Source organism: Arachis ipaensis, chromosome B8, assembly GCF_059453495.1.
Source record: "Arachis ipaensis isolate K30076 ecotype BB chromosome B8, ASM5945349v1, whole genome shotgun sequence".
In the NCBI taxonomy this organism is placed as follows: domain Eukaryota; kingdom Viridiplantae; phylum Streptophyta; class Magnoliopsida; order Fabales; family Fabaceae; genus Arachis; species Arachis ipaensis.
This window is the reverse complement of record NC_142443.1, coordinates 6,388,139-6,410,744: the sequence shown is the minus strand read 5'-3', so window position 1 is coordinate 6,410,744 and position 22,606 is coordinate 6,388,139. Positions and strand designations below refer to the sequence as shown.

Here is a 22,606-nt window from a genome sequence, read left to right as displayed (position 1 = left end):
ATTTTCAACCACATCGATCAACTCATCTGGTGCTTCCTCTTCGACGGGCAGAAATTCATCTAAGAAGCTAGTTTGCTCTTCCGGATCCATATCCATGTTCTTCCGAATAAAATTTTGCAAAAGACAACAAGCAATTATGATCTGATTTTGTGTTTTTATAGGGTAAAAGCTAGGGCTTCTTAAAATTGACCATCTCTTCTTAAGTAATCCAAAGCATCGCTCTATGACATTCCTAGCAGAAGAATGCTTTCTATTAAAATACTCCTGGTAGTTGCGAGGTGCACGTGTTCCTTGAGCCCACTCTCTAACATGATAGCGAGTGCCTCTATATGGTGCTAGGAACCCAGGACCATTTGTGTAACCCGCATCCACTAAATAGTAATTACCTATAAATATTACATACAAACAAAATAAGCTCTACAACTCTGCAGTCAAGCTTAATGTCAAAATCTAACTTATGACTTATAAATTAGATATTACCATGAGGTATCTTGAGACTATTACCACGAGTGATTGCATCTCGAAGTATTCTTGAATCAGATGCCGATCCCTCCCACCCACTAAGTACATAAACAAAGCTCATATCTCGATTACACACTCCTAGGACATTAGTACATATTTTACCCTTCCTTGTTCGATATCCTTACTTATCAGACTCGGGGACTGTCACCTCTATATAAGTGCCATCTAATGCTCCCAAGCAACCCTATAATTCACAAAAAATTACAACTTTTAGATAGACAATCCTTCCAGGCTTAAAACAAATTACATATATAATCCATTTAGGTTTACCTTAAACTTTCTCCATGTTGGGTCTATGCAATCCTCTTCAACCGGTGAGGTCTTGGCGAATAACAAGTTTTGCATACGTATAATAGCCTTTAAAACCTTATTGAAATACTTACTAACTGTTTTCCCAGACCTACAAAATCTAACTTGTAGACTACGATTTTTCTTGTGATGAGCTAAGATAATTAAAAAAGTTGCAACTTGTTCCGGCAAGCTTACTTGTTCCGGCAAGCTTACTTGACCATCCTCACAAAGTCCTCTTTGGACTTGAAGCAACTCGCATAAATTAGCAAAGGCATTTGTGTTTATTCTTAACTCCCAAATACAATTCCTATCACCCTCACCAATAATACGCTCTAAAGTATCACGTCTAATTCTACTATTCATTCTTCCGCCTAATGATACTTCCCCACTACTTCTATTCCTAAAGTATACAAATAATGTAAGAACAAAGTTCAACATCAAATTATCATGCTTCGATCTCATCGTTTCATAAAAAGAAACACATCGTTTAATAATCTCCGACCGCTCCATTCCTTCCTAACAAAATCATTTCATACAAAATAAGCATAAACATTCAATTTACTCAAATCAAAATCTAAACTAGATATAATCATTCAATGTCTTTTGTCACATGTACTTGAAATAAGAACATGTCAATAGCCAAATAGCCAAATAGCCAAAGTAGTACAATTTATAATAAACCAGTACCACTGATTTTTTTAATATATGGTTAGTACCATACCCACATCAACCTTATCACCCTTGTTTTGCATGCTGTACCTCTTTACAATTTCCCATGTATCGAAAAAATAATCAATTAATTCCATACTCCTAAGAACTTAGGAGTAATATTATTTGTACAACAAAAGTTAATAACTTTATTTAGAATACTAATTTTCTTCCCAATATTTATATGAACTACCAACTAATTTTTCTGCTAAAGACAAACACAACTAGCATTTCTGGCTCCAAAGATCAGAGAGTAAAGATTAGAGTATCATAGAGCACAAATTCAGCACAAAAAGTAAGTAACCTAGCAAATCATAAAACTCATATATTTGGTTCTTCTATTGGTAAAAGATGTTAAATAAATAAATAAGTGCCATCAACTGCTAACATCCTCTAATATTTGATGCAGATTTTGTAAGCTGTCTACTTTTTCAAGTTCTGAATTCTAATATACTCAAAAGGGTCATTACTATGGTGCTCCCCTTGAGCATCAAAACATTGTCCCTCGCAAATAAAGCCAGCTTTATTAGCAAAAAGGGTCAAAAGGGGAAAAATAAAAATAAAAAACAAAATAAGAAGCAACACAACTTAGAAAAATTCATGCATTTGCAGTTTGCATAGACCATGAATTAATTAGATACCCTGTGCATTGTAATTCTAGATTTGAAATAAAAAAGTTAGCTTCAAAAATTTTCATTGGTTATTACAAAAAAGTTTTTCAACTTGCAAATAAATGCAGAATAATTTGTGAGATGTAAATCGAGTACCATACGAGCTAGATATTAAAAATTGAAAAAATAAGAACGAAACTGCGGGCAGAGACAAATGGTAGGTGTGAAGATGAACTCACCGGAAGGGAGCTAGGAATTCGTCTCAGAAAAGTGCATAACAAAAACACGACAACAATTTCCAGGCAAGCAATTTCGAGTACAAATTTTAATTATGACTATACAGATTGCATTATATATGGCACGGTCTGGAAGTTTGATAATCATTTAATTTTCATTTCATTATATATGCTAAAATAAAGTTGAGGCAAATGTTGAATGCAGATTATATAACACAATGATTAAGAGATGTATTAATCAGAAAAGATTTTATTTTATACATGCAAGGCATTGGCATTATTAAATGGAGGAAAATAAATTTGTCCTATTCAACCAATTCAACTCTATTATTATATGAACAAATTAACTAACCCTTTCAGTAGCACCAAACCAATTTACAACAACACATATGATCCACGGCAATATATATAGTACCAGGGAACAAGATTCAGCACACTTTTCTGATAATAATACTTCACGCATTGCACTTAATTTCACTAAACATATAGGTCAGAGAGAATACAAAATTAGTTCTAAATAAGATAAGAAAAAACATGACTGGTCCACACTCCACACACCATGGTTTATGAACTGAATACACATATCACATAAAACACACTTCTCAAATACATTTAACAAAAACAGAAAATACCGAAATAGAAGATAATCTGCAGAAGGCGCTGAAATTTACCAAAAATTTCAACAAGCAGAGCAGTAGAAATTTTGAATAAAAAATCATATAACTCCATACAACTTCTATAAAACTGCAATAAAAAGCAACACAAATGCGAAAGATACATGAAGAGACGACAAGCAAAATGCAAATATGGAGGAGAAGAGAAGAGAAATAGAAGCTTCACGAGGATACCATGAATTGAAAAATATGCCTACGAAGATGAAGGTGTGACGGCGACTAACCTTGCTCACGGTGGTTCAACGATTTCGACGACGAGGTAGTGGTCTTGCAGGCGGCGATGGGCAGCGGCAGCAGCTTCAGGGTTAGCTCCAAGGTCTGATTGACATGATATTGAAAAACCCAACCCTGATTATTTGATTTGGTCAAAAGGGCAAATTAGGAATTAGATAATTAGAATGAGGGTATTTTGGACATAAATTGTTATTTAAAATTTCTGTCTCCGTCTCTGTCTCTGTGTCCCTACTTTTTGGAAGTACTGAAATACTGAAATTTTTAAGACAGAGACTGAAATTTTAGTACCAGTCTCTAGGCCAACAAACATAATACTGAGACGGAGTCCCCCAGTCTCCGTCTCAGTACCTCAAAACAAACGCTACCTTAATGAATTTTAGGGGAGACTAGGAAGGTCTAAGGAATTAGGGTCTAGTCACATACGGTTTGCCATAAATTAAATCCTGCATAATTAATGTGAATGAATATAAGAGATTAATTAGTTTATAGTGGTACTTCACTATATATATATATATATATATATATATATATATATATATATATATATATATATATATATATATATATATATATATATATATATATATATATATATATATATATATTACTTTATTATTGAGTACAGTTGTAGTACAATTTTCAATGAATGACTTTCAGTTTTATTCTTTCACTTTCACTTCCACGTTTCACCCTTTCACTACTTTCACCTTCCACGTTTCAAAGTCTCCTTCTTCTTCAATTCTACTTCCTGCATCAATGTATGAGAACACACTCATGCGTTCAATTTCTTACTCTACCTCAATTGCTATTATGGTATCCAGAGCCTGAGATCCTGCTTCTCTTCAAATTCTGATTCATCCTTAATTTTTTTTCCCCAATTTTTTTGGTCCCAATTTTTGCCCCAATTTTATTTTGCCCCTTTCTTGATTTCTTCAATTCGGTGTTCTATAATGTCAATTACTCTATCAGAATCTTCAACCAAGAGATCGGTCTCTCCAATTTCTAAGAAGTTGGATCACAACAATTATAATACATGGAGACACCAAGCTTTGCTTACAATTCAGAGTTTAAGTCTTGAAGATCACTTGTACCAAAGTAAGATTCCACAACAATATGAAGAAGATGCTGCCAAGAAGACTAAAATAGAAACTGAAGCCTTCAAACAATGGAGATTAGATGATCTTACTCTATCAATGTGGGTTCTTGCATCAGTCACAAAACCCTTCAAGAACAAGATCCTTCAGTGTCATCGATTTTATGAGATTTGGAATGCACTCAATGACTATTTTGCTGAGACATCTGCCACAAGAATTCAAAGCTTAAAAGCTCAACTGAAATCAGTAAGAAAAATTGGATCGATACCAGATTATCTTTCACAAATCCAGGATCTTGTTGACTCTCTACAATCTATTGGATATCAAATTCAACAAGATGACCATATCTCAGCAATTCTTGATGGTTTACCTGAGGAGTATACCGTCTTTATCACTTCTATAATGTCAAAATTATCAACCTACAACGTGCCTGAAGTCGAGTCTTTCCTTAAAGCCTATGATGATATGTTGGAAAGATACAAGAAACCACAAGGTGGCATCCCCATGGCAAATCTGGCACAAGCACCATCACCCTATACCAATCAATCTCAGAGAGGTTCTTTTCTTCGAAGAGGAAGAGGGGGAAGATTTGGAAGAGGAGGTCATTTTTTTAATCAAAGTAATCGACCTCAGTGTCAACTTTGTGGTCGCCAAGGCCATGTGGTTCAAACTTGCTTCCACAGATTCGATCCTAACTTTCAAACATATGGAAATAGCTCACAATCACCACAATCTACATTTCCCTACTCTAACACACAACCACCACCACCATCATCACAGTTCCATCAACCAAGAGCTTATTTCTCAAATCCTCAGAATTATCAAGAATCTGTATGGTACCCAGATTCAGGAGCAAGCCACCATGTTACACCAGATTCACTCAACTTGCTGAATTCCAACTCTTCAATTCCAGATTCAGATCAATTGTTTGTAGGTAACGGTCAAGGTACAAAAATTCTAGCTCAAGGAACCTCAATTCTTTGTGATAAAGACAGTAAAATCAAGTTTCTTTTAAATAAATTACTTCATGTCCCTGAAATCACACAGAATTTATTAAGTGTATCTCAATTTGCTTTAGATAATCATGTCTATTTTGAATTTTGGCCTTATGATTGTATTGTGCGTGATCAGGACTCTCAAGAAATTCTTCTCCAAGGCAAAGCTAAAAATGGCATATACTCCTTTCAAAATTTGTTTGTTCCCGTGCCTAATAATTCCTTAATGCATAGTTCTTTGAATAATTCTGTTTCTTGTAAGCATAGCATTACAGAATCTTCTATTAAGAAAGCATTTGTAGCTCAAAGCAACAAAAATGTAACCCTTGACCTTTGGCATAAATGCCTAGGTCACAGTTCAATAAAAACTGTACTTTCTGTCTTGAAAACATGTGGAGTTCCTGCCCAATTTGATTCTAATTATGTTCAAATATGTGAATATTGTGCTATGAGAAAAATGCATCAGCTGCCTTTTACAAAATCTGAATCAGTCTATACAGCACCATTAGATCTTGTTTTTGTTGATATTTGGGGTCCCGCTTCTATGATGTCTAGAAATGGATATAGATACTACATCTCATTTGTAGATGCTCATACAAAATACATAACTATTTTTTTACTCACTCAAATCTCAGTCACTACAAGCATTGAAAAATTATAAAGTGTTTATGGAAACTCAAACAGGTTTGAAGATTAAGGCTTTGCAAACTGATAGAGGTATGAAATTCATGTCACACTCCTTCACTCAATTTTTAACTGAACATGGTATTATGCATAGAATCTCATGTCCCTACACACATCAACAACAAGGTAGTGTAGAGAGAAGACATAGGCATATAACTGAAGTAGGATTGTCACTTTTGGCTATTGCTGCATTACCAATGTTATTTTGGGAAGACTCCTTTCTATCAGCAGTATATATCATTAATAGATTACCAAGTTCTGCATTAGAGAATAAATCACCTTTTGAAACTTTATTTGGAAAATTACCAGATTATAAGAACTTTAAAATCTTTGGATGTGCTTGCTTTCCTTATTTAAGATCTTCTAACAAAGTAAAGTTTGCTTTCAAATCAGAAAAGTGCTTATTTCTTGGCTATGATAGTAACTACAGGGGTTATAAGTGCATGACTAAAGATGGAAAAATTCACTATTCAAGACATGTGATATTTGATGAAACTGAATTTCCTTACAATTCTCTATTTCACAATAAAAATTTAGTGGTAAACCATGATACAGTTCAAGATCTGCCAGCTTTTACATTCAACACTTTACCCAAGACTTCTAACCCTTTCCAAACTCTACCTCTTCTAGATATCTCAGATTCTACCTCATCGACTACCTGTCCTGACACTCAAATTACTAAGCATACCTCTTCTAGTACTAGCCTCGATCAGAATTCTTCCATCCCAATTTCAGGTCTTGAAATCTGTTTACCTTTTGAAAGTCCTACAAACACTAGTTCTACTACATCTTCTAATACTCATAATATGCTCACAAGATCAAAAACCAGAAACAATAGACCTCAAGCATTAGCTATAACTTCAGTAGAACCTTATGATTTGATTAACAATATCCCAAAAAATGTTAAACAAGCTCTTCAGTGTTTACATTGGAAAAATGCAATGGATGCTGAAATCCAAGCTTTAGTAAGATGTAACACCTGGAATTTAGTTGAACCACCAAAGCATAAAACTGTTATTGATTCTAAATGGGTATTTGCTATAAAAAGAGATCCATTAGGCAACATCATCAGGTACAAAGCCAGGTTAGTTGCGAAGGGTTTTTTGCAGGTTGAAGGCATAGATTACAGCCAAATATACAGTCCAGTTGTGAGACCTACTACCGTGAGAATTGTAATTACTATAGCTCTATCACGTGGATGGACAATAAGGCAATTTGATTTTGATAATGCCTTTCTGAATGGTATTCTTGAAGAAGAGGTATACATGTATCCACCAGCTGGTTACCAATTTGGAAATACATCACAGGTTTGTAAGTTGAACAAGGCAATCTATGGATTGAAGCAAGCTCCAAGAGCTTGGTTCAATACATTGACTGCTACATTATTACAGTTTGGTTTCACTAGAACCAAAAGTGATATTTCATTATTTGTTAAACACACTAATACATCTGCCACTTTTCTCTTAGCCTATGTAGATGATATTGTTGTCACTGGAAGTGACCCTGGTGAAATAAACAAACTTATCTCTGATCTTAACAAAATCTTTCCGCTTAAAGATCTTGGAAAACTCAGTTATTTTCTTGGGTTAGAATTCTCCTATTTAGCAGATGGATCCATTATAGTTTCCCAACAAAAGTATGCTCGAGATCTATTACAAAAAGCCAAAATGGACACTGCAAAATCAATGCCTACCCCTATGATCTCAGCCTTAAAGCTTACATCAGATGGTGCTTAACACTTTCAGGATCCAAAACTGTATAGAGAGATTGTTGGATCACTTCAGTATTTGACTATTTCAAGACCAGATCTTGCTTTCTCTGTGAACAAGGTCTCTCAATACATACACTCTCCAACAATTGAGCACTGGAAAGCTGTCAAACGCATTCTCAGATATATTACAGGTACAGTATCAGCAGGTATTAAATTTCAAAAATGTACTGACTTGAGACTACTTGCATTCGCAGATGCAGATTGGGCAGGGGATTTGGAGGACAGAAAATTAGTTACTGGCTATTGTGTATACTTAGGAAGCAATTTGGTATCATGGAGGAGCAATAAGCAAGCCAAAGTTAGTCGTAGTAGCACTGAGGCAGAGTATAGGAGCATGGCAGCATCTCAGTCAGAATTAGTGTCGATACAGTATCTTCTAAAGGAGCTTCGAATTCCACAATCCATAGCACCTACTATTTACTGTGATAATCAAAGTGCTTGCTCATTAGCTGCGAACCCGGTCCTTCATACTAGGTGCAAACACATGGAAATTGACCTTCACTGCCTAAGAGATATGGTAAATCAAAAACAACTTTATGTCCTCCATATACCTTCTATAGATCAGATTGGGGATATTTTCACCAAACCTCTCTCATCATCTCTATTTCACAAATTTCGAGACAAACTTAGAGTGGTTCTTCAACCCACTACTAAGTTTGAGGGGGGCTGTGAATGAATATAAGAGATTAATTAGTTTATAGTGGTACTTCACTATATATATATATATTGTATTACTTTATTATTGAGTACATTTGTAGTACAATTTTCAATGAATGACTTTCAGTTTTATTCTTTCACTTTCACTTCCACGTTTCACCCTTTCACTACTTTCACCTTCCACGTTTCAAAGTCTCCTTCTTCTTCAATTCTACTTCCTGCATCAATGTATGAGAACACACTCATGCGTTCAATTTCTTACTCTACCTCAATTGCTATTAATTAAATTAGTTAGTAAGAAAAGTTAATCCGGAAAAATAGATAACTCTGAAACCTTAACTATCTTCTCCATATATTATTCCCATCTTAATTACTTGCCTTTCTTCAATATTTTTGATATTGTTTAATGTCTTTTATATTGCATCTCAACACCAATTTTTGTTTGTCTAACTAAGCCTATCAAACACTATTGTTGCTTAATCCATCAATCCTCGTGGGATCGACCCTTACTCACGTAAGGTATTACTTGGTACGACCCGGTGCACTTGCCAGTAAGTTTGTGGGTTGTAAAATACCGCATCAAGTTTTTGGCGCCGTTGCCGGGGATTGATAGTGATTAACAACTATTCGTTGTTTGATTGCTTAGATTAGATAATTTTTTTTATTAATTTTTATATTGCATTTTTTTTACTTACTTTTTTCTTTTTTTTTTCGTTTACATTATTTTTTCTTTTTCGTTTACCCCCTCCCCTGTTTTCTTTTTATTTCCTTTTTGCTTTCGATTTTTTTATTTATTTTTTATTTTTTTTTCTTTTCCTTCTTTCGTCCGTTTTTAATTTTTCATTTTAATTTTATTTTTTCTTTTATTTTCATTTTGGTTTCCTTTCATTATTTTTTTTATATTAGTTTGTTTTATTTTTGTCTCTAAAAAAAATTTTAAATAAATAAAAAGTAGCACTAATATTTTTCTTTAATTTTTGAAATTAAATTTGGTGTCCTCTATTTATTTTTATTTTTATTTTTCTGTTTATTTTTATTTTTTTTCATTTTATTTTTTTTTCGAATTTTTTATTTATTTAGTATTTTTATTTTATTATTTTACACAGGTTACCTCACAGGGACTTCTCTGCACTCTGACGTAGGGAGTCCCATTTTTTCTTGTTTTCTGCTTGTGTATGCGCAGGAATAGAGACAAAGAACATCTCTTAGACTTTGATCCTGAACCTGAAAGAACTTTCAGGCGGCATTTACAACAAGCAAGACTTTGCAAGACTGCAGAATCCACTATGGCAAATAATAACGCTAATGCCAATGTGGTAAATCCGAATGGGGATGATCAACAGAGGAGAGTGCTTGGCTCTTATTCTACTCCTACTGCAGATCTTTATGGAAAGAGCATTGTGGTGCCTCCTATAACTGCAAACAACTTTGAGTTGAAGCCACAATTGGTCACCCTGGTGCAACAAAATTGCCAGTATCATGGTCTTCCTCACGAAGACCCGAATCAATTTATATCTGATTTTCTACAGATATGTGATACTGTAAAGACAAATGGAGTGAACCCAGAGGTGTACAAACTCATGCTTTTCAGGCAGAAGGAGGGTGAAACTCTTTATGAAGCTTGGGAAAGATACAAGCTACTGACTAGGCAATGCCCTCCAGACATGTTCTCCAAGTGGACCCAACTGGATATCTTTTATGAAGGCTTAGGAGAGATGTCAAAGATGAGTCTAGACACTTCTGCAGGTGGTTCATTGCACAAGAAGAAGACACCAGAGGAGACTATTGAGTTGATTGAATTGGTTGCAAGCAATCAATATTTATATTCATCTAACAGGAATTCTGTGAACTCTGAGACCGCTCAAAAGAGAGGCGTGCTGGAAGTAGAAGCTGTTAATGCTCTTCTTGCTCAGAACAAGCTCATGTCTCAGCAGATAAATCTACTTACTCAACAGATGGGTGGCATGCAAGTCTCAGCTATCAACACTTAAAATCCACCCCAAGAGACCTCCTATGACATGACAGGTAACTCTATGCAAAATGATAATTATGATTATGCTCAACCTTCTTATGAACAGGTGAATTACATGGGGAGTGGTCCTAGGAATCCCAACAATGATCCATATTCTAAGACATACAACCCGGGATGGAGAAATTACCCAAACTTTGGGTGGAGGGACCAACCTCAGAGACCTCAGAACTTCAACAATAGTTCTCAGGGCGGTTTTCAGCAGAACAATGATTTGGAAGCAATATCGACAGGTTTTAGACAGGAAACCAAAGCATCCATCAAGAACTTAGAGATTCAAATGGGTCAATTAGCCACAAAGGTTAATGAGATTGATCAGAGGACCACTAATAGCCTTCCTGGTAACACAATTCCAAATCCAAGAGAGGAATACAAGGCTATCACTGTAATAAGTGAACAAGTGGCAAGTACGGAAGCACAAGTTATACAGGAAACCAAAGCCTCTATTAGAAACTTAGAGGTGCTAGTGGGCCAACTGAGCAAGCAAATACTTGAGAGGTCTGCAAGTACATTTCAAGAGGATACAGTGGTGAACCCAGGAGAAGATTGCAAGGCTATTCAATTGAGAAGTGGTAAAGTAGCTGGCTCTGAGACCAAGGCCAATGAAGAGCTCGTTGAAAAAGAAGCTCCAGAGAAGAAGAAGGAAGAAGTAGAACACGCCCCTCCAAAGCGTGCGGACAACCCATTCCCAGACTCTCTTGACACTTATCCTACTTTGCCAAAGGCTCCTGAGTACAAGCCTAAAATGCCATATCCTCAGAGACTTCAAAAGAAGACCAAGGACAAACAGTTTTCAAAGTTCTTGGAAGTCTTCAGAAAGCTAGAAATAAATATTCCTTTTGCTGAGGTTTTGGAGCAAATGCCTATCTATGTCAAGTTCATGAAGGAGCTGTTGTCAAAGAAAAAGCGTTTAAAGGGAGATGAGACAGTAGTCCTGATTAAGGAATGTAGTGCTGTCATTCAGAATAACTTGCCAAGGAAGATGCCAGATCCAGGGAGCTTTCAAATTCCATGCACCATTGGGAGCACAACCTTTGAGAAAGCCCTATGTGATCTAGGGGCAAGCATAAATCTAATGCCCTTATCTGTGATGAAGAAGCTACAAATCCAAGAGGCACAACCCACAAAGATAGCATTACAGATGGCAGACAAATCTATGAAGCCTGCATATGGATTAGTGGAAAACATCTTGGTTAAAGTGGGTAAGTTCTTCCTCCCAGCAGACTTTGTGATTCTTGACACAGGGGAGGAAGAGAATGCCTCTATAATTCTAGGAAGACCATTTCTAGCCACTGGAAGAGCTCTGATTGATGTAGAAGTGAGTGAATTAGTGCTTAGAGTGCATAATGAGCAACTGGTCTTTCATGTCTTCAAAGATGTACATTCAACAGGTGAAGAAGAGAGGTGCATGCAGGCTGAGCTTATTAATCCAAACCTTCAAGAACCCCCTGATGATGCACAGCAGAATTTGCAACTCAAACCTCCTGTGGTGACAACCGATAAAATTCCGCCTGACATCAAACCTAAGTTTGGTGTTGGAACTGCATCATCCACTAAGGAGGAGGTCCCCAAAAAGAAAAAAATACCCAGAGGATGGAGAAACAAAAAGATCCCCACTGAAGGTTTCTCCCTAGGAATGAAGGTGGTGTTGACCAGCAATCCAGCATGGGTTTATACAGTAATCAGAATCCTCTCTCTGAAGCATATTGAGCTACGTTATGGAGACACAGGAAAGAAGTTCAAAGTAAGGGGTGAAGAGCTGAGCCCCTATGATCCTCCTCCTTAGAGGAGCTGACCGTCAAGCTAGTGACGATAAAGAAGCGCTTGTCGGGAGGCAACCCGATAATTTCGTATCCTTAGCTATTTTTCGTAGTAGTAGTTTTCTTAGTTATTTTGTTTCTATTGAGTTCTTACTAATTCTCTAATCATGCAGCTATGTTCTTCCAGGAACCGACCACCTCAAGCTAAAAAAAAAAAAAAAAAAAGAAAGAAAGAGAATGCTACGCGACGCGTCCGTGTCGCAAGGGGAGGAGAGAAAAATAAAAACGAACAGAGAGTCACGCTGGAGCGTGGCTGGAGGCGTGCCAATGGCACAATTCGTCCCACGCGACCGCGTGACCCACGCGGCCGCGTGCCCTGATTTTCGACGTAAAACGGGTGCACAGCTGAAAGTTGTGCTAGAGTGGTGCTTGACTGGCGCTGGACGCGCAATTCCCTTTACGCGACCGCATGCCCCACGCGGCCGCGTCGTACCCCATTAACTGCCCACTCGCACGATCGCATGCCCCATGCGATCGCGTCATCCCAATTTTGGCAATCATATCAATTTGAACAGAGAGTTGTGCTGGCGCGAGGCTGCACTCGTGCCAGAAGCACAAACTGGGTCACGCGACCGCGTGACCGACGCGATCGCGTCAATCAGTATAAGAGCAATGCGAGCGACCGCGTGCCCCACGCGGCCGCGTCGCTTGCGCCGCCCAGTTTTCTCTCTCTCCCAATCCTAATTCTCTTTTATTCCCTTATCCTTTTATTTTTTCTTTCATTTAAATATTTGTCTCTTCTATTTTCAGTTCTTCTTTGCTTGAGGACAAGCAAACCTTTAAGTTTGGTGTTGACGCTACGCCTATAGGTTTTCTAGTACAAAAGGGAGGCGAATCATCTTCACGGAGGAACACAACCTGAAGAATAAAACGACCGCTAGGATAATTAAGGTGGTTGAGTTCCTTTCATTTTTATTCCTTCCCTCTTTTCTATATTATGTTCCGGTTTCCTGTTATTTTTCTTTGTTTGTTGCATGATCCTTTATTAGTTAGAATCCTAGGACTAGTTTAGTTTTCATTTAATTGCTTTAATGCTGAAAAGATGTTTCACTAAACTTGAATCTAAAAATAAAAGAAAAAGAAGTGATGTATTGCATGAGAAATTGAGTTAATTTTAAAAATAGTCTGAATTACTTAAATGTGGTGGTATTTTCTGTGATTTTGAATGCATGCATGAACAGTGCATAGTTTTTGATAGTGAAGTTTATGAATGTTAAAATTGTTGGCTCTTGAAAGAATGATGAAAAAGAAAAATGTTATTGATAATTTGAAAAATCATAAAATTGATTCTCGAAGCAAGAAAAAGCAGTGAAAACACAAGGCTTGCGAAAAAAAAATTATAAAAAAAAAAATAGCAAGCAGAAAAAGCCAATAACCCTTTAAACTAAAAGGCAAAGGGTAAAAAGGATCCAAGGCTTTGAGCATTAATGGATATGAGGGCTCTAAGGAATAAAATCCTGGCCTAAGCGGCTAAATCAAGCTGTCCCTAACCATGTGCTTGTGGCGTGAAGGTGTCAAGTGAAAAGCTTGAGACTGAACGGTTAAAGTCGTGATCCAAAGCAAAAAGAGTGTACTTAAGAACTCTAGGCACCTCTAACTGGGGACTCTAGCAAAGCTGAGTCACAATCTGAAAAGGTTCACCCAGCTATGTGTCTGTGGCATTTATGTATCCGGTGGTAATATTAGAAAACAAAATGCTTAGGGTCACAGCCAAGACTCATAAAATAGCTGTGTTCAAGAATCAATATACTGAACTAGGAGAATCAATAACACTATCTGAATTCTGAGTTCCTATGGATGCCAATCATTCTGAACTTCAAAGGATAAAGTGAGATGCCAAAACTGTTCAGGATTGCAGTTGTAAACCCCACTATAAGAAGAGACATGAGCTTAATCGAACTCTCATTCTCATGCAAATTCACATCCTAAGCTTATATTAGTTTTAGTTGCTTGAGGACAAGCAACAGTTTAAGTTTGGTGTTGTGATGCGTGAGCATCTTATCTATCTTTTCCTAGTGAATTTGCATCTAATTGTTGAATTTAATTAAGAATTAATTATATTTTAGCCACTATGGATGCTATTTTGAGTTTTGTACAATACTGTTTATTTTAGGTAGCATTTGGCGGAATTTGATGGAGTTTCTGCAGAGAAAGAGAAGAAGCCAAGGAGATGACCAGCGAATACCGACGCGGATGCATGGCTCACGCGACTGCGCGAAATGGAGGAAATCACAATGACGCGTTCGCGTGCCTGACGCGAACGCGTGGACTGGAATCTGCACAAATGACGCGAACGCGTGGACGACGCGGACGCGTCACATGCGCCACGTGCAGAAAATATAGAAAAACGCTGGGGGCGATTTCTGGGCCGTTTTAACCCAGTTCTTAGCCCAGAAATCACATATTAGAAGCGGCAGAATGGACAAATCAAGTGGTTCCCACCCATCAGTAGAAGACTTGTTAATTAATTCGAATTTAAATTCAAATCTTAAATTAGGAAAAGATATTATTTTAAGTTTAATTTTAAATATTAGATTTTAAATTTATTAGGATTAGTTATAAAAAGAGATCTGATGCCATCAGATAGGAACTCGGTACATTTTTACCTGAATCCTTATTTTCTCTTTTCCATGAGCAACTAAACCTCCACTGTTAAGGTTAGGAGCTCTGTCTATTTCTATGGATTAATTTTATTGCTTTTACTATTTTAATTTATGTGTGGATTTATAATTTAAGAATTGTTTTCGCTCTTTATTTTATGAATTTGGGTGGAACGGAAGTATGACCCTCTTTCTATTTGAGTTCTTGTAAAACTTGGAAAAGCTCTTTACCTGAACAACAGCTTGAAAACTATTTCTCCTAAATTTTAATTATCTGAATTTAATAGGATACGTGACATATAATCCTTTTACCTCTTGGATAATTAGAGTTTTTGTGGCATATAAACTAGAAATTGATTATCACCCTCTAATTGGAATTAATTGACCAAGGAATTGACAGTTAATGAATTTTAGGGGAGACTAGGAAGGTCTAAGGAATTAGGGTCTAGTCACATACAGTTTGCCATAAATTAAATCCTGCATAATTAAATTAGTTAGTAAGAAAAGTTAATCCGGAAAAATAGATAACTCTGAAACCTTAACTATCTTCTCCATATATTATTCCCATCTTAATTACTTGCCTTTCTTCAATATTTTTGATATTGTTTAATGTCTTTTATATTGCATCTCAACACCAATTTTTGTTTGTCTAACTAAGCCTATCAAACACTATTGTTGCTTAATCCATCAATCCTCGTGGGATCGACCCTTACTCACGTAAGGTATTACTTGGTACGACCCGGTGCACTTGCCGGTAAGTTTGTGGGTTGTAAAATACCGCATCAATAGAGAAACAAGAATTGATGTTGGGTTTTTACTTGGGTGTATATAGAAGGGGCTAGCAGGATTTTGAGAGGGGTTCAAATCATTATCATCCATTGTGGGTGTGATAGAGGAAGGAGAAGGAGAAGAAGAAGGTGTTCTATTTGGATTTGCGATCTTTACCATGAATGGATATAGCAGAGCTCATCATATCTACAATCATATCTAGCAAATTTTTTTAATTTGTGAAATATTCTAATAGAATGCTAACAAAATGAATATCAGCTGGCTCACACATTCTAGAAGAATAAAAGAAAGCAGAAATAAATATGTGATATAATGAAAAATGTAGAGTTGTTGATCATTCTATTTGGGCTTGTTTGTATGTGGAGTACTCTTGGGAGTAGGGGTGACAAACGGGCCTAAACCTGCTAGGTCGGGCTGAAAAATTGAGGCTGCCACTTATCGAAATTCCACCTAACCCGCACTGCTGAAACCGTGGGCTTTGGTGGGGCGGGACGGGCTTCCCCGCCAGGCTCAGGGTTTTTTTTTTTTTAAGATGTTCTAATTTAGTGCTTTGGATTATATTTTACATTTGATTGATTATGTTCTAAACTTGTAGATGTTTAATTATATGTTTTGGACAATATTTATTTTACTTTGGACAATGTTAGTTTTATTATTTTGTTTCAAAAAACTTGGTTTATGATTATGTTTATTATATATTTATAATTATAAAGACTTTAATATTTATGAATTTAGAAATTATAATTTTTTTTATATCTTTAGAAATTATAAATTTATTAAAATAGTTATAAAATTATATATATTATTTAATACTTAATAGTAAAAAAAAAAGGAGATTTGACAGGTTTGGCCCGTCAGCCTGCTGTTAGGCAGGACGGGGTGAGGTTTCAATTCCGCCTCATTAGGCGCGCGCACGCGGCGCGGGGGGGGGGGGGGTCGGGCCAGCCCGCCAAAGGGCAAGTTTTTGACGGGGCAGGGCTAGGGCTGGCAATGGATAGGGTTTGGACTCTACCATAACCCTACCCGCGGGTTGAAAACTTTCTTAAAACTCTACCCTATCCTACCCACGGGTTGAGAATCTCCCAACCCTAACCATACCCGCATCCTAAAGTTCTAAACCCTACCCTACCCGCAGAAAAATAAAAAAAAAATTAAGCAAATATAAAATTCAACCATTCCAAATTTTATACATATTAATAAAATAGAAAATAAAAAACTAAGTTCAAATTAAAATTAAAAACAATAAAATCTTAAAGAAATCTAACATAAAATTATAAATAATATGATCATCAACTAGTTTAGTGGTTATTTCAAGTTTTTATAAGAGAAAGATTGTGAGTTCAACACTCACTTTCTTCACTACATACATAACTTATATATATATATATATATATATATATATTAGGGGTGCGGGTAGGGTAGGGTATACCCTAAACCCGTACCCTACTCTACCCGCAGACAAATTCATACTCTATCCTACCCTACCCGCAGCGGGTAGGGTAGACAACCCTACCCGAACGGGTTGGTTCGGGTTGGATACCCGCAGATAGGGTATATATTGCTAGCCTTAGGCGGGGCGGGGCAGGCTACCTCCGCTTGCCACCCCTACTTGGGAGTATTCTTGGACCGAATGGTCTAAAAATATGTATTCTTGAAATGAGTTTAGAAATAATATATATTATTATTTATTAAAATAAAAAATTTTAAATACTTTTAATATTTTATATTTTAATATCAATAAAATATCAAAATATCATTATAATTTATTTAAAAAATACATTATATATATATCGTATCCACGTGTCTTATAAAATTTTGAAATTTGTGTATCCGCATATCTTATGTCGTGTCGTGTCTCGTATTCGTGTTAGTATCCGTATATCGTAACTTATAAAGATACATACTCTATAGAAGTTGCCTATACTCTATATATATATTACATTGTATTATAGAACCTACTAAGTGGCCTAAATACTTTATATATCCCCTCCTTCAATTCAGTTAATCCCTAAAAGTTAAAACTTCAACCGAACTCTCCTGAATTCGTCATTTCATTTATACATTATCATGTATCATTTGATATGTTATTAGTGCACAAGCTAATAAGTAACACACAAGTTCATTATTGTCAGAGTATGCTGTGACTATAGATAGATGGTGCTGTCTATGGTGGCTACTCCAGTGTGGTGGTTATAATGGCTAGTGTGTGACTTTTATGAGAGTTTGACATCTGGAGAAGTATTATTTTATTGACCGTATTTATGATCCTATTAAACTGAAGTAAATCTATTAATTGAACTGGGTAAACGTGCTTTTTTTTTTATAATTAATGTGTTGATTTTCGTCAATTTTTAGTTATTATTTTTATATGAAAAAGTCTAATATTTTATTAATAATTAATTTTAATATTTATTATCTAAAATTTAAAATAATTTATCGTGTATATTTTTATATTTAATTAAGTGTTAAATTTATTGTATAAATAAAAATAATTAATTTTTATACTTATTATTTAAAAATAATATTTTTTCTATGTATATAAAAATATAATTAGATATTAGTATAAAAAAATTATATTGATAGTTATAAAATTAACTTAAAATTAATTTTTTTTAAACAATTGAATCTTGATTCAAATTTTTAATTATAACATCAGTATTTTTCGTAATAAATATTTGAAATAAGAGAAATAAAAATATAAATTAAAAAAATAAGCGATAAAATTTAAAACTAAATAAAAACCTAAAAAATATGTATATAATAATAATATTTTTTATTTAAATTATATTATTTTGTTAATTTTATTTTCTATAGAACAGAAAAGTAGAACAAATTGAGAATGAGAGAAAATAGAGAGAAAGATAAAAATGAAGAATAAGAGCGAGAGTTTGTTAATTTTAGAAGAAAAATTTTTATTTTAATTATAATAAAAATATCGGATGACATATTTTGTTATTAATATAAAATATAAATTATATATAGAGTGAAAATGGTAGGGAGAAATAGAAAAATAGAGAGAGATAGATGAGAAAATTTAGGAAGGAGGTTTATTAATTTTGAAGGAAAATATTTTCTCTCAATTTTAGTAAGAGGGTATCATGTGACACATTTGGTTATTAAATTAGATAGTAATATATGAGATAGTAACATATGATACATAATATAAGTATATTTCAATTTTAATTTTAATATTTTAATTTTAATTTTAATGCAATTAAAAAATGTCATATTGCATATTTTGATTGTCAAATTCATAATTAGTCATTGATAATAATATAGATAGAGTAGTTGAAGGAATGAGAGAGATAAAAAAAGGAAGAAAAAGGAAGGAAAAATTCTTTAATTTTGGAGAGAAAATTTGATTTTAATTGCAATGAGAAAATAATATATGACACATTTTAGTTATAAAATTAGTAGAGAAAAAAATTCTTTAATTTTAAAAGAAAAAATTTAATTTTAATTATAATATTTTAGTTGTAAAATTAATAAAAAAGATGTGAAAATTTTTTAATTTAAAAAAATAATTTAATTTTAATTATAATTAAAAACAATATATAATACATTTTGATTGTAAAATTAGTAAGATATAATAAATTTTCAAACGGCCATAGGTTAATATATCGAGATTACCACAATATCATGCTTAACTATTTTTATATCTCATTTAATCACTCTAATAAATAATGTCACATATCAACTCTCAATTGAAGAGTCAACATATAACCACCAATACTCACCTTAAATGGAGCCACCAGAGACGTGGCCTAGATAGAATATTCAAGGGAATTAAGTAAATTGAAGGAGTAGCTTTTTAATTAACTAGCTAAACAAGCTACATAGAATTACAGCATTTTCTTTTTAGACTTTTGGTTTGTGAGTTATTACGTGGAAAAAAAAAAAAAAAAAAAACGTATAGGACAAGCAAGCTTTAAATTGGTTTGTTCGGTTAACTTTCATGGCAAAAGATTCAATAGTCCATAACATTTAAATTATTAAATAATTTTAATAATAAAATATATTTTTTAAATTTTTTAATAATTATCAAATCGTTCTTATTTAATTTTAATTATAAATTAATTCTTTATATATTATTTAATTATAAAATTTATCTTTTATTTTATAAATTATTATTCATTTATCATATTTATTAACAATTAGAAACAAAATAACAATAAAATAGATCTTTTATTAATTGTGATCTCCATAAATATTTTGGCAATATCAATTAGTGTTTTATCCCTTGATCCGTAAAAGCTAGAAAAATCGTATTTGTTGGTAATTCAATCGATTGGAAGTATAATACAATCTATTAAATTTTGCACGACAATAGTTTTTTCAAAATTCAATCCCTTGGAAGTGTAATACAATCAATTGAGTTTCGCACGACAATATGTGTTTTCTCAAAATTCAATCGATTGGAAGTCTTTTTTTGACAACATGATCAAAATTTTTAGAGCCTCTCCTAGTCTTAGCAATATGGGAGGAGTAGGAACAAAAGAGGTTGGGCAGGTTGCATATAGATTTCTGAATGTGCTTCCGAACGGTGGATTTACCAACTGGTTATTTTGGATTGATGGGGATCAGCATGTGAGGGTAATGTTCAACGTACATGCACGGCTGATCCCACAACATGTGATGGAGTTGTATGCTGCGATCCGTAACGTAGTTGTTAGTGGTGGGCTGTCTCTTTCGACTCCTGAAGTTGTGCCGCTCAAGGCGGTACCGATCCACTATGCCCAGCCTTATGGTAGTGCCGACGAGGACAACAGTAAGGGCGATTCAACCTATGTTGCCGGGTCCAGGTCATCAAGCGATATAGCGTCCGAAGATGAGTTTGTACCAGAGACTCCCAGCGATGGTGTTGGTAGGTTTCTGCTGTCTCCCTCTTTGGCCATTCCTCGACTATCAGATGGTCCTAGCCATTATCAGACGTTGAACTTGGATGCAATGCAGGCGGACAATCTTTTGAACCCTGGAAACGGGGAGGATTACAACACGGACGGTGGGGTGGAATTCCAAGTTGGGCATCGGTTCAGGAACCGAGAAGCAGTTCTAATGGCGGTGAAGAACTATAGTATTCGACGGAATGCGAGGTACAGAGTTCTGGAGTCAGATAGGCTTAAATATCATTGTTGATGCAAGCAATTTACCAATGGTTGTCCATGGAGTCTTCGTGTGGCATTACGACAGAACTTGAATTACTCGTATATTTTACGTTATATTTTGGATGCATTAGACTCTATACGTTAGTTTTTTTTTGTTATGCATGATGTTGACATCCGAGCGAAATTTGCAGGGAGGTACGTCGGTTCGGTGGATCACATACCTGTCTGGCACCTACCATGTCTCGGGGCATGCTCAGCTGAATAGTGGTTTGATTTGCAAGGTCATGTTACTTATGATAAAGACTGACCTATCGGTGTCTATCCTAGTGTTGCAAAGTGTTGTCCATCAGAGTTACCATTTCAAGCCCTCGTATCGAAAGGTGTGGATGGCAAAGCAGAAAGCAATTGCCAAGATCTATAGCAACTGGGAAGAGTCGTATAACAGGATTCCTGCGCTCTTACAAGCTTTGCAAGAGTGTCTCCCAGGTACGATTCACGAATGCATTGCTTGCCTCATTACTAACAATAAAAAAATGTTAAACTACCAACCTCAAAGTCCAATGCTCCAGCTACGTGCTAAATATTATTCAATCTATTGATGTCTCCTTCGCGAAAATATTATCGGGGGGTCATATGTTGTCAAGGAACTCGATTTCCCACGTCCAAAAGCTCACAAAACTGGAAAAAAATTGTTATAATCCACGTTCTTCCCGGATGCTGTGACTTATATACACAATCGCGCATATCTCGAATGCACCGACCCTGACGGGCGGAAATTTGCTGATTAAAAATTTATAGTGAAAATAGCGTTGCAAGTACAGTTGTATCTGAGATATATGACCCGTAAAAACTCTATCACAAAATAGGGTCTGTGCATCTAAGATGTGGTCATTTTCAATAAAGACCCTCTATTCGAAATGTGACTGAGAATGTATTTTTGTAATTACTTCAACATTTATTTATTTTCGTAAATACTATATTTAATTTAAAAGAAAAACAACCATTTGTACCCATGAACTTTACGAATGCTGACAAAAGTACCCATTAAAGAAGGAAACTAATGTTGTATCCATCAAAGATGGATTCCGTACGACAAAAGTATCCAAATCCTAAATTTATATTGACTTTTTAATAAAATTACAGAATTACCCCTCACCATTATCTTCAACGCCTCCTCTCTTCTTTCTCAAACCTCAAACACTTTCATTGCCTAAAAACCCTAATCTCAATACCTAAAAATCCAAAATTACTATTTTTCTAACCCTAATCTCAATACCCCTTTCAGCAAATTTCAACCCTCTCTTTATTCTTTTCATCAATTTTACCACCTCCTTCACCAATACCATCATCACCGCCACCGTCACCAACCGTCAGCCTCATCTTCCTCCTTCTCCACTGTCACAGCCATAAACAACAACTTCACTCTAACATTTAATTTTACTTCTCATCATCACTTTTTCAATCTCAAATCCTATCAACACTCTATTACCGCCATTACCATCACCACCCTTTCTCCATCACTTTCAATACAATGTCAGAAGGAGAAGCACCTTTGGATGCTAAAAATTGAAACTTTGGCAAGATTGCTTTGGTGGGGTCGCATGTGAGTAACACAGGAATCTTGCACATGATGGTGGTGATTTGGGAGAATGAGAAAGTTCAACTTCGTTAATTATATAATAAATTTGTAATGTGTACTGTTGTAAATATAGTACCTTTTTCCATGGAGTCCATGAGCTTGAAGTGGACCTAGGAGGAGTTGAATCGCACCACAAGACCTTGCGCA

The 22,606-nt window shown here is 35.1% G+C and overlaps 1 protein-coding gene and 1 pseudogene across 1 annotated transcript; both read left to right on the top strand.

Moving 5' to 3' along the window:
* Positions 1-10,786: 10,786 nt before the first annotated feature.
* On the top strand, positions 10,787-12,292 carry LOC148547083 (uncharacterized). The gene has a single exon (XM_088496544.1). The coding sequence runs from the start codon at positions 10,787-10,789 to the stop codon at positions 12,290-12,292; it is 1,506 nt and encodes a 501-aa protein (XP_088352670.1).
* A 7,899-nt stretch (positions 12,293-20,191) lies between these two features.
* LOC148547082 (uncharacterized) lies at positions 20,192-22,034 on the top strand (annotated as a pseudogene).
* The last annotated feature ends 572 nt before the right edge of the window (positions 22,035-22,606 follow it).